A 14,167-nucleotide genomic window follows, 5' to 3' on the forward strand; every position below is an offset into this window, starting at 1 on the left:
CGCTGTTTCCTTGCTGCGAATTTGCACTGGCTTCGCACTGATCAGTGCGCAGTGATTTCAGTGCGAAGACGCCGTTTCCATGATTCGGAGATAGCGCAACTCCGAAGCACTGCGCATCATGGAAACATAGTGCATAAGTAATGCACAAAAAGTCTCCGGTACATCTCTCTCAGTATATCCCATGCAAGTGTATTTGATATAGTTGTCTACTAGTTTGTCTCTGAAAATTAGTTACTCGGGTACTAAGGTTAATATAATTGCTTCCAATGATTTCAGTAATTAAAATAATGGACAAATTATTCCTGATAACAAGGGGAGTGCGCAAAGAGGGTTTATAACAAAGGAATTCAAAGATAAGAACTGAAAAATAAAAGACTCCAAAAGCGAAACAACTAGTAATAAAAAGATTGAAGACAAATGCATGTTCCTTGTATTGATATATGGATAATGCTAACAGTGCAAATAAAACTGTAGGTTTATATGTACGTATTGTACAGCATTAATTGGAGACCTATGGGCTATGCTTGAGCGATGAGCATCTGTATTACAATCCCAGGATAACCCGCAATCCAGCTAGGAGACACTATCCTGGTATGGGCTTGCTGCTAGAAAAGGTCTTTGTTAATAACACTCATTGTGTAGAACTATAGGGCTATGGATAGTGCGTTTCATACGACCACTGACAGGGGAGAAAACTCCTGATCCTAAGCATGCCACACCTCCAGGAGATTGAATCCAAAAAACGAGAAGACTGATGATGGTCTGTTCTACATTCATATAAAACTAGTCCCAGATAAGATCCCTCTCCTGGAATATCAAGTATGTAGAGACACACTCCAACTCTTGAGCCTGTGGTTGTTCACCGACACGAGGGCCTTTCCCACTCTCGCTTCAGCCTTTCTTCCACTGCTCCTTCCACTTGCCGTAGAACTCTGACACTTTGTGTATGACCAGCCCTGCAGAACAAACGATATTTCGACACCTGAATTATGCTGTCTGGAAAGTGTGTGCACGTTTGGCTGATAAAAGAAAATATTGTAACAACATTAGTCATAATTAGCACAGGAAGACAGCACCTACAGCAGGATATTTTGAAGGAGCTCCCCTATATAATATTGATAAGGGGCTACCTACGGCAGGAGATTCTGAAGGAGCTCCCCTATATAATATTGATAAGGGGCTACCTACAGCAGGAGATTCTGAAGGAGCTCCCCTATACAATATTGATAAGGGGCTACCTACATGTAGCAAGAGATTCTGAAGGAGCTCACCTATATAATATTGGTACCGTGATGGGCTACCTACAGCAGGAGATGTTACAAGCAAAAATATGGTTGAGGATATAAAATGATTGCCAATGACAAATATCAGCCGGGGCGAATGAGAGAACAAGTCTAGCAGTGAAACCCGCATTAGGGAATCTCCACCCAGCTCACTTGGGTTTCGAGAGAGATGATGATAATTAGCTCATTTCTGTATATTAGCTTTTTTACAAGACAGCATAGGTCTAGCTCTAGCAAGTTGTCAGCTAACTGCAGTTGAAATATGCCACCATTATCCTAGCGTTATCCTAGCGGATATTGTTTTCGTAAAGAGATAATCTATATTCAGAAATGTCACAAACCAAAGATATTAGATAACAGACCACAAAGCCCAATGGCCCGTTAACGACAACACGTGAGGATGAGGGCTAGTGGCCTTATACGGTGAGACACAAACATTCTACTAACAGAAGTACTCCACGGCTACGGGAGACATGAGAGAGTTATGAACAAAACGATGAATTAGTAGCCTAGCTCATTTGATACATGCGCAAATGTCCAACACACCAGGCAAAGCGCGAGATAGAGCTATGATCAGTAAGATACTAGCTTATCTCTAGGAAAGCATTTGCTCAGCTGTAGAGCTATGTTGATTACACAAGACCTGGTAAGAAACTGAGTAGTGGGCAGGGATGCTGAGATAAGAAAGTCTCCTGGCTGGGGCTCGAGAAGTGACACCAAATGGAACATCAATTACAGGGGGTAGTGAGCCACAATGATATAGACAGGTGACTTGCAAGTTGTGGCAATTTTTTACGTTCAATTGTTAGAGATTTTATGATGGTTGATGAGGTGTTTTTTGTGATGAGACAGTTTTGAAACCGACAATGAGATTACATAAAGTGAATACATATAGTGTGATTACTTGTAGTGTGATTCCATATGACGTGTTACTATAGTATGATTACATATAGATTGATTACATATAGCATGATTGCGTATAGTGTGATTCCATATAGTATGATTAGGCCTATATAGTGTGATTACACAGAGCATGATTACATATAGTATGACTGCATATAGTATGACTACATATAGTATGAGTACATATAGTATGACGACATATAGTATGACTACATATAGTATGATTACATATAGTATGATTACAGATAGTATGACTACATATAGTATGATCACATATAGTATGACTACATATTGTATGACTACATATAGTATGATTACTTATAGTATGACTACATATAGTATGATTACATATGGAATGATTACATATAGAATGACTACATATAGGGTGCTTACATATAGTCTGATTACATATGGTATGATTACATATGGTATGATTATGTATAGTGTGACTACCTGCAGTGTGATTACATATAATGCGATTACATATACTAAAATCCTACATGGGTATTGCATGTCATGAAGGAGACTGAGAATAACGCTTGTATTTACAATTACGGGTAAACTAATCCAAAACAAGTTTATGTGAGCAGCTGCAATGATTCTATCGACACGCTGGTCGTGTACTAAGATATCACAACCATATATTATAGAACCTGCACATAGAGCTGTCTATGAAGACTGTAAGGTTGGTACATACTATGAAAATACTGTAAAATTGCTTGCAAAGTTGTGAGTATAATAAACACTCAGGCTGATGTCTACTAGAGACGTAACACGCACGCACACACACAAACTGATAGTCCTTGAAATTCTATGACCGATTTATTTTAGCGAATCCAGTTGAAGAACCAAAAAGGGTTTAACTATACTCATCTCTCTTGAATATTTCAATTAAGCTATTGTTTCTAGCAATCTCGTACTTGAGACAGCCAGTAAGGAATGTTATTGCGAGGAACACACACAAAAACCTCCTTTAAACAGCAACGATGACAACAAAGACTTTGAAAACATAACGCAAACGTGTAAAGTAATCTTATGATTTTGATGCCTACTCGTAAAGATCACTGACAGACTAAACAGATTAGGTGAGAAGCTTAGGCACAGGTAGAAGACACTAGATGACTTGCGCAGAGAAAATGCTGTCAGCTATGGTAAATAATACCCAGCAAATAATCAATTAGCGTGTTATCGTTAGGACAAACATCTACCATTTGGAGTTGGCAAACAGACAGCGACAAGAGGATAATATTATGGAAGCAAAAGAACTTACTAGTCTTAAATAAACCAAAGCATTAAGAAGAGCGTGTGAAGAAGCTTAGCCAGGAATCGTTAAGCTATATCTACAAACGAATAGATTTGCTAAAGAAATGGCATTAAAGATAAATTTACACTATGTAAGACAATGTAAGAAATGGGTAGTAATACTAGACTTTTAAATATAACTTCTAATTGGATTATCAGATGCTGTAGATCAATAAAGATGGACCATTAGAAAATGTAGTTTAACTAAAGTTTCTTCAGCCTTTAAATATAACTTCACACAAAATTGTAGTAGATTTTATCAGAAAGTATAGGTATCTTTTAATCCTTTGTGATTGCTTTTCATGTTTGAGCTCATCTGATCGCCAGGATGTTTTAAGATTAAAATGGACAAAACTTGATCGCGGTTAAAACGCTCAAAATCAAAATACATGCAGAAATGACGTCACTGGTTGTTATCGTTGCTATAGTTGATACCGACTACATCAGCTATACTAAAGCATTAGGAAAAGAATATAAAGAAGTTTGGTCACGAATCGTTAAGAAGTACCTGCAAACTTGGCATTGAACTGCACTCCTATCCTCTATATACAGTAGTTTAAATATATTAGTGACATCACCAGTGCCGACACTTGCCTGTTGCTCTAATTTGATTCAACCATTTGGCTTGAAGTAATAGCATTTAGGCAACCAGACAAGATGGCTGGAAAGTGTCTATAACATTGGCAATTATAGTCCAAACATGTGTTTAGAGCACTCCTAATGCTATATCCTAAAGCGATACCATTCACCATGTTTTGTATCGGCGGATGATTTGACAGAATATTGCTATAACTTAATTCCTTATTATTTAGGGATAATTCCAGTGATACTGATCACTAGCTTGGAGATTCAACCGTTCACTTCTAACCGGAATAGTGGCTATTTGATGCATTTTAACAGAAGTTTCCTTTTGAACTCGAAAACATCTGCAGTTCATCTGTAAAGAAATTTCTATCCTTAAATAGCCTCACAGAACTACTACAGTAAAATGAAAGAACAAACTTATCAACTCTCATTGCTTTTATGCATCCTTAAGCCAAGGTCAAGGTCGAATGTGTTAACAATGTGAGCAGTGGTGACACGAGACCAACATTGACTACTAATAAATGGCATCTTGACACAAGAGAATATGTTTCAGTTCAAATATTACTGAAGCCTTATTTAGTCATTACTCCTGTTAGTACACGAAACAAATTCTATTATGATTGTATCTCTTGAAAATCACGTGAAAATTGCTGTGCTGGCCTGTCATGCGAAAAGTGAAAGGAACATTGAGCACTGCCGCAGTTGACACTGGCTGTTCTCTCACATGTCAGCAGTCTACCTGTACAGTTGAGGAGATCATTGACCAACAAGAGATCAGAGTGCTCTACAGAGCCTACGAAATGAGAAGAAATGTGTATACTGAGCATGCTAGGAGTTAGCCTCCTGCTAGGTCAGCTTGAGCAGGCATCCGAGTGGGTTGCTGCTCTTTAGTGTATAGGCTGAAGATATCTTTCCGATAAGCCTTGTTCAGTTACAACAGCAGCGTGTTGCTGGTGAAAACAATTTCACTTTGGTGAAAACTCTCTATGAACGATTATTGCGCTTGCAATATTCTTACTGACATGTTGGAATAAAAAATGGAGTAACTCAGTGCGAACCTGTTCATATAACTTGAAACCGGTATTCCTTTTTACGATATTTAGACAACACTTACACAAACTTTATTGTTAAACTCAGACGAAATGGTAAATCTTTTAACTAGCTTGAAAGCCGAGTGAAAAAATTTGCATGTGACAATGAAAAAAGCATTAAAAGACTCCACTAAGATTCATGCATTTAACTCTAGGTTAAAAATTTCCCTTTACGCAAAACTGGACATCATTTTTACTGTCACCTTCAAACTTGACATGATACACTAAAAGTCGTAATCAATTTGAAAGCCGAGAATACTAATTTGCATGTATATATTTTCTTCGTTAAATACTTTAACAACACGACATAAATGTTATAATAAACTTTTTTGTTAGACTTGGCATGAGATGTTAATAACGTTGACAAATTTGAGAAGGTTAATGACTGTGAAACGTAAAATGTTCACAATGTGAAATCATTATTAATTGTGTGGACAACTCCAATCACTTATGTGGGGTGCCACATGAAATATTTTACGGGCATTGTGGATTGCCCGAGATGCGATATTTGGAGTGACCCAGAGGCGCCTATGTCACAATGGTAGTACAATACCTTGTTGCTGAATCTGTTGAATTTTCTGCTGAACTCTGGGAGAGGCGTGAGTTGTAAAGTTGTCATTGGTTAGTAGTGAGACCATTCCGGAAGGGTGACAGTCTGGGCTCTGTTCACTCAAATAGTGGCAACAGTCTATGATCTGTATTATTCGCCTGTAAATGATTGTTGTTCATGTAAGAACAGAATTCCTCATAGATTGAGTCCCACAGAAACAATGATTGTATACCCTCACTTTCTCAATATGCTATATTCTAGGTTCTCAACTATTCCGTTATCTTGTTGACTTTATATAGTAATGTCAAACTTCAACATACAAAGTTAATCCATTCCAATGTGTCAGAACCGTCATATGTTGGGGGCACGTATTCTTATAAGAATACATTGCATTTCATTTAATTCGCTTAATTTAATGACAAATACTTAAGATAGTCACAAATAGTATTAAAACGAATTCATGATAAAAAACTGTGTGAAAAACTAAATACGAAGAAATTAAGACTAGATTATGTGAAAGAAACCAAATTAGAAAAGTAATGATCAATGAAAAGACAGGGGACTTTATGCTTAGCCTCAGTGATACGGGAGACAAACGGTGCATAGGGAAGGGCATGGAGAGAGAGTAATAGAGAGCTAGTCAAACTTAGACTATTCAAATTTTAAATTAAAATAACTTACTCATTTTGGCAATTATATTTGATTTTTTAAAGTTTGTCCTAAATTATCATGAGGTAATTTATCTACGTTTAAATTTATCATGGATAAAGTCATAATTCGTGACAATCTAATCTCTCCACTTTTACTAATTTCAGGCTTTCTTTTCTTTACACCACTGTAACTTTTCTTCTCACAGTAACTACAAGATAACTTTAGAGAACTTTTAAGGAATTAATCCAAACATGTTTGCTCACATTGTATTATTACTTGCTGAGCTAAATAAAAGTAAAGCATTGTCTTCTTTTACCACTGCTACGACTCGTACTCTTGGCATAATGACTAAAGAGGAAGACGTGAAGTTTATATATTCCCACGACCAAACACGAGCGAAGCGATTGGTTGGGAGATTTACGATAAATGCATATGTGCACACAACTCACGAAAATTATTCATAAATGGCCGTCGCAAACCCTTGTACCGAAATCTCATCAACAAATTTAACCATTCTTCAATGGAGTCGTTAAGTATAATAACGATACAAAACACATGTAAACCTATTTAAATATATTATCAAGTCTTTATTATTAGTAGAAAATTTCCTAAACCTTACCCATCTGATCGGATTATACATAAATAGACAGATTAATTCGGCCAAAAATCGTTATTAAAACTTGCCAAGCCTTATTTTTATCAAAATTAAGACCGGCAAACGCAACGCCGAGCGATAGAGAATAGAACCATTAAGTCGTGCCCGTTTCACGAAAAAAAACCGTGCACATTTCACCAGTCTATAGCATTGTTGAATTGCTGAAGGTTTCTGTAATTAACGTAGAAGTACTGAAATATAATCGTTTCTTTTTGCTGATTTCAAAGTAACTGACATTTTGGACACTTTTGAGTACTTTGGTATTCCAACTGATGTCCAAAGCAGAAAAAGTAAAGGAAATGACGATGATATTTTTTCTAACGATTCTTATGAGATTATTACAATATTTAATTATAAGAATAATTATTCGATTTTATAAGATTTAATTATAAGAATTGTTATTCGATTTTATAAGATTTAATTATAAGAATAAGCATTCGAATTTACAAGATCGAAGTATATAGTGATCGATGATGGGCAATATGTTACTGTTATTATTTTTTCTAAATAGTTTTGATAAATAGATTTTCTAAAAATCTATATAAATATCACAACTTCTTGATATTGTTAGCTATGAGGTTTTGAAATGTAAACAAAATTGTGCATTGGTTTTCTATTATTACTGTATTACTATATTAATCCCACGACCAAACGAGCGAATGCGAAGTTTGAGAGTTTTTATGATAAATGCATGTGCACACAACTTATGAAAATTATTCATCAACAATGGAGACGAACCCTTGTCTTGAAATCTCATCAACAAATTTAACCATCGTTTTGTAGAGTCGTTAAAGTATAATAACGATACAAAACACATATAAGCCTATTTATATATATTACCAAATCTTTGTATACCGTCGGCATTATCTTAAAACTTACCCATCTGATCGGATTATACACAAATAGACAAATTAATTTGGCTGAAACTCTTCACAAAACGCTTGACAAGCTTGGTTTAATAAAAGTTAAGACCGGAAATTGAAACGTCGAGCGACAGAGAATAGAACGATTAAGTCGTGCGCATTTCACGGAAAAATAACGTGCACATTTCACCAGTCTATAGCATTGTCGAATTGCCGAAGGTTTCTGTAATTAACGTAGGAGTACTGAAATCATTTCATTTCGTTTCATGAAAGTTTCATTTTTGCCGATTTCAAAGTAACTGACATTTTAGACACTCTTGAGTGCTTTGGTATTCTAACTGATGTCCAACACAGTGTAAGTAAAGGAAATGACGATGATTTTTTTTCTAACGATCCTTATGAGGTTATTACAATATTTAATTATAAGTTTGGATGACTACAGAACAATGACTACGTAGTACAGATTTTCTAAAAATCTATATAAATATCACAACTTCTTGATATTGCTAGCTATGATGTTTTGAAATGTAAACAAAATTGTGCATTGGTTTTACATTATTACTACATTAATAATATTGGTTATTCTAATATCAGTGCATTTTACTTCTAATATTGGCCAATATTGCATTTCTCCTATTGCAGGGGAGAGATATAAACATATAATCTTTTCCTTTCATTATTGCTATTTGTTGTATATAATAACACCCAGTGCATTACAGCTACCATTGCAGTTATCCTATTGCACTGCAGTGCCATTTGACTGCTAATATTGCATTTCTCAACCATCAGTACCCTTTCTTTTTTTCCAATATCTCTTTGGTCGTGGGCTGTATGACAGTGGAATTTCTAGTAATATTGGTTATTCTAATAATATCAGTGCATTTTACTTCTAATATTGGCCTATATTGCATTTCTCCTATTGCAGGGGAGAGATATAAACATATAATCTTTTCCTTTCATTATTGCTATTTGTTGTATATAATAACACCCACACCCAGTACATTACAGCTACCATTGCAGTTATCCTATTGCACTGCAGTGCCATTTGACTGCTAATATTGCATTTCTCAACCATCAGCACCCTTTCTTTTTACTAATATCACTTTGGTTGTGGGCTGTATGACAGGGGAATTTCTAGTTAAATGTAATGTTTAAATATTCGAGAAACAAAAAACTAGGTGAAGGGAAACTGCTGCATACCAAATTTACAAAACTTAAATGACCTGAGAAACCTCAGTCACCCAGAGGATAAAATCCTTCGTATGTCAAAACAAATACTTTGTATGTCAAAACAAACATTTGCTCTAATCTTATGTTGATGTGATTAGAAGTCCAGGTTTGCTAGTGCTGGATGACCATAGTCTATCCTGCTCTACACCGCACCTAGGATTCAGTAAAGAGCCATTTAAATAAGCACATGTAATCGCAGGTCATGACCAAGTTGTTCTTGTTTTGCCATCTCAATTTTAATGTATGACATAGAGAACTTTACTAACTTTATAGGGTAATAAGTCTTCTACAGATTGATTTATGCTAAAACCAATTTTAGATTTGTTAAATCAGCTGACTAAGCTCTAATGCTTCTGACTAAGCATTGTTTACCGCTGCCTCTACTATACCTCATGTAAACATACATGCATATAACAAAAATAATTCAAAAACAACCCAATTTTAAATCTTTAATTCAGCTCAGAATAAGTGATTTTGCATGTGCTGTTTTTGTAATATCTAAAAGTTTGATAAAATCAAAACAAAAATTTACATGATAGTAAACTTTGCTGCCTTCAAACCTATAAGCATAATCTATGTAATATTACTCATATTGAGAAACAACAAGACACAGTAGACATTAATTTCTAAACAAAGGGTACTCAAAAGCTAGGTGTGATCACGATGCACCCATAATTACACTCATTCATAGTAGATTTTCATGATGAATATTAAAAACATAGCACAGAAATAATGCATCTCATAGCATTAAGATGTTTTTAGCTAGTTAAGTACATGTATATGGTTTTCTATAGAGCCATAAAGACAACAATTCACTTTTTTTATTACTGCGCTAGTGTTCGTGCGAAAGAATTCTGGATGATTGTAGATTGTCTTTGATCAAAATAAAGCTGTCTATCCTGTAATGGTTTTCACAAAATTTGTAGACTCTGCAGCTGCCACACCTCCTTTAACCCGAGTTAGTGACCTCAATTATGCAGCACTAATACCAGTTGATTACGTCAAATCCTAACGTAACTACGCAATAAATCAGTGTTAATTATTTCTGCAGAATAAATAGGAATCATTTACACTGTACAGATATTCAGTGAGGAAAATAGTTTCCAAGAAAAACTGCTTTGAAAAAAGGAATGCAGGCCGGCAACCTCTGAGTTGATTCAAAGGTTAAATTTTAATTTTAAATAAGAAAATAAGAAAGAATACTTCTTTATGCCTCATTCTCTATTTCTCCAACTCTAATAGACAATTTGTACTTGTATTCCTCTCTCGCCTATTAAGGATGAATTCATTGAATAAAATAGCGCAATCTCTACTATAATAAGAGGCGTGTTTGTCTGTCGATCTGAATCCATGCCATGGATTCAGAAAAATGTGTTAGGAAAAAATTGCCGCAAAAAAAATGCTGTGCATTATAACATAAAAAATGATGAGCAACGGCAGGAAAACGTGAAGAGCAATAATCATTTAACAAGACCATAAAAATGATGCCGGGTACCTACTCAAGGAAAACAACAAAGTATAATAAACAATAAAAAAATGTACTATTAAGCGACTTGAAGGAAATAATATTCAAAAGCAGGTCCTAAGTAATCAAGGGCAGAGATTTGAAGATGTTTTTCTTCTCAAATTCTATGTAAAGTAAGGTTTGTATAACGATAAGCGAGATCAACTACAGACTTTACTCTGTCATTAAAGAAGCAGCGAAATTTCACCAGTCAGCACAATGCATTCAATGACTCCGGCTGTCAAAATAATCGAGCTGCCATCGAAGAGGAATCCTAATGCTTTTGGAAACTCATATGACTGTCCAAGGTTCTAGAAAAGCTGCTGAAAGGCAGCAAAACTAGGTGAATAGCTTTGGAGACGGTTTCCCACTCGTCATCTCGCCCAAACAAATCCTTGGGCTCCGGCCTTATCATTGATTTAGACTTTCGAAATGCGAAAAAGCGACATGAACAGCTTAGCGAAAGTACAATGCCGATAAGGACACACTCACTCAGCTACTCCGTTTGCTCCTGCCTGACCACCTGTTACACCATCAAAGCTACACCATCATTTTTACCAGGCATCAGAAAATAAAACTTACTGCCAAATGACCAGCTAAAAGTCTAATTGCCAAAAAATACACCACCGACACTATCTACTACTAGGAAGTGAGAACTTTGTGAGTGTGCATTCCTATCAAGTGCTTTTCACCGCTCACAAAATGATTGATAGTGAGATTTATTTACACAAGTCTTGCAACTCACGAAGTATTTTGCTAGCTAATAGCGTTATAAATTTATACCAGCGCATGATTGATTTCAGATCGCCAACAATTACAATATAAATAGTTTTTTGAAATAAAACCAAAAAAATTGCGAGACAACTGAAACAGACAGTTGACAAATAATCTTATACAAATTATATGAAGCTTTCAGATTCTCTACCTGCACCCAAAATATCACAAATATCTATTGTGGATGGATAAGTACTTATTTATAAACTACATGTTAATAGAGCTTCCAGCGATTTGTGGATGACGCAGTAACTACTCTGCTGAAAACCCACAAACGGATCCACAAAAACATTTTATGATAAACCAAAGGTGTCTGTTATAAATCTTGCGCTCAGTTATCATAGCCTAAAACAATAAAATATTTACAAAGAGATCTTGAGCTACAGCTTTTACAGATGCAACACCGTGCATGAATTATCCACTACTAACTGACCTTATCGACCGTATCATGTACTTCGATCAAAGGTAACAAATACTGTATTTCTAGTAAACATATGATAGAATCCAAACACGTACTCCCTATGTGTAGTGAATCTGAACATGCGCTCCCTATGTGTAGTGAATCTGAACATGTACTCCCTATGTGTAGTGAATCTGAACACGTACCCACCCTTATGTGTACTGAATCTGAACATGTACTCCCTATGTGTAGTGAATCTGAACACGTACTCCCTATGTGTAGTGAATCTGAACATGTACTCCCTATGTGTAGTGAATCTGAAGTCAGCCTAAGAGTGATGAATATTTCAAGTCCGCGGTCAGCTACTACCAACCAATCCTAATACAGACTGGGAGTGTTTCTCTGTGCACTATCTTCAAAGGCAGTTGCAACTTTCCCAGACTATGTAACCTGACTATGTGTGATGAGCAAGGTTGTTATGCCATTCCTGTTACTGTTGAATTACATATCAAAATGTAGGGAGTCTAGTCGGTAAAAGGAATGAAATATGATACTCCATTCCTGACTCAGTGTCCACAAGTCTTCGTCGTCCATTTAATTAGCCCAGTATTTCATGTGTCCTATGTTTAATTATACCCACACTTACCAGAGTTCACGGTCTTTGCGTCGGAGGTTCCTTTGAGAGTTGCTCGAGAGACGCTCGTGACTTTTTTGAGCTCGAATGTAGCTGCAAAAACCAAACAAGTTATAAACAAGTACGAAGACAGTAACTTGTTGGCTTTCCTTGGTATATTCTCTCCACCTTCTAAACACAACCTCATCCCTCTTTGGTCGCACTTTCTTTATAAAGCAAGATTGCACTGCTCGATCTCTATCACAACCCCAACTCTCTACAGCAATATATCGTTCTTTAAATTTAGACTTCATGAAGAAGCCTCTTATTATATATCTGTTCAACAGTTAACATATTATCCAATATGTATTGGTTCGATTCAGTTTAGTTTCAGAGTTGCATAAGGTTAAGAAAACACATCCCCACAACATCCCCAACCGCTCACCCCACCCTCTAACCTCCCCACCTCGCACCCCCTCCACCCCACTCTGTGGAATCATCGCCTTACATATAGTTACGTCAAGCATATAAGTGTATATACATGTACTAACATATTTCCTTTTCTGAACTCCGCTTCCAGCCATCTGATGGCATCTCTGGCATTGCCACTCTCCTTTTTCATCGAGTCCAATTGGTCAATGACTGCAAGATAGAAACAGGCCAGTCAGCGGTAAGGCCAGCTACAGAAACTAATGATAATGTCATCAACAGCAACTGTTTAGCTCTTCCCTTCAAATAATTACAATAAGATGATAAAATGCTGGCCAGCGAGCAGACACTTCTCACAAGTGTTGGCAAGCGAGGCAAAAAATATCATCAAATTATAGCAATTATTATTCCATTGGTCAGCTGTTCAGAATCTGCAGTATAAAACCAATAAATCAATGCTTATGCGCAACTCGACCGACTTTAATCAATAAAGAATGGGATAACGAGACAGGCAAAAAAGCCTTTATTAAGCTAAAATTAGGTGCAACACGAACAATGATTTGGACTCTTTCTTGAAGGCAATTGCCCTAATGACATTAGATTAGTCTGACCGGTGCTGGTATTTCATCGTGACTGCATGAAAAATTACCTTCTCTTGTCACAGCATTGCCCTCAAAGGCATGTCTCTGCTAAAGCCTTCATAAGCATCTCATTTTAACATTGCTTCTTATATCAGTAAACTACATATACATTTGTATTATTATATATATATATATATATATAAATATATATATATATATATATATATATATAAATATATATATATATATAGATATATAGATATATATAGACACCCTCAAGTAATAAAACCAAGAAATGTATTACAAAGCATTCAATAAGATACAGAATTCGAGGGAAAAGGATGAAACTGAAAATTATTAGTGCAACGTTACTTAGAGAGTCAACTCTAATTCATTTCAAACTGGTTTGGTCAACAACCTAAAACCCTTTACCCATAAGAAACAGTGGTAACAATTTTAATAATTCCTTTCGCAAAAAAGTACATAACATATGAAACACAACAACGTGTATTTAACTACCATCAAAGAGCTAAATGTATAAAAAATAAACATAATAAGAATAAACATAAATATAAATACAATAAACAAAGAGTAAACAATTGTATATCATTTACTCTTGGGAGACACTGACGCTGCACAGGACAGATGTCGAGAGGGGGGAAAACAAACTCAAAGAGAGCCCATACTGTGTAGGTCTTACTCTGTCAGAAAGGATGCTATTTTAATGGTCTAGAAGTGCCAATGAGGGCAAAG

General features: G+C 35.8%; 1 protein-coding gene across 1 annotated transcript in view; it reads right to left on the reverse strand.

The window, feature by feature from the left end:
- Window positions 1–184: 184 nt before the first annotated feature.
- Window positions 185–14,167, reverse strand: part of LOC137389815 (nonsense-mediated mRNA decay factor SMG5-like) — a 43,468-nt gene continuing 29,485 nt past the window's right edge. Inside the window, exons 20-23 of the mRNA XM_068075929.1 lie at window positions 12,956–13,046; window positions 12,438–12,518; window positions 5,718–5,872; window positions 185–956 (exon numbers count right to left, since the gene is read on the reverse strand). Of these exons, the coding sequence (XP_067932030.1) occupies window positions 892–956; window positions 5,718–5,872; window positions 12,438–12,518; window positions 12,956–13,046 (392 nt within the window). The 3' untranslated portion in view covers window positions 185–891. The remainder of the gene's footprint in view (window positions 957–5,717; window positions 5,873–12,437; window positions 12,519–12,955; window positions 13,047–14,167) is intronic.

The sequence above is a fragment of the Watersipora subatra genome, chromosome 3 (genome assembly GCF_963576615.1).
Source record: "Watersipora subatra chromosome 3, tzWatSuba1.1, whole genome shotgun sequence".
NCBI classification, from domain to species: Eukaryota; Metazoa; Bryozoa; class Gymnolaemata; order Cheilostomatida; family Watersiporidae; genus Watersipora; species Watersipora subatra.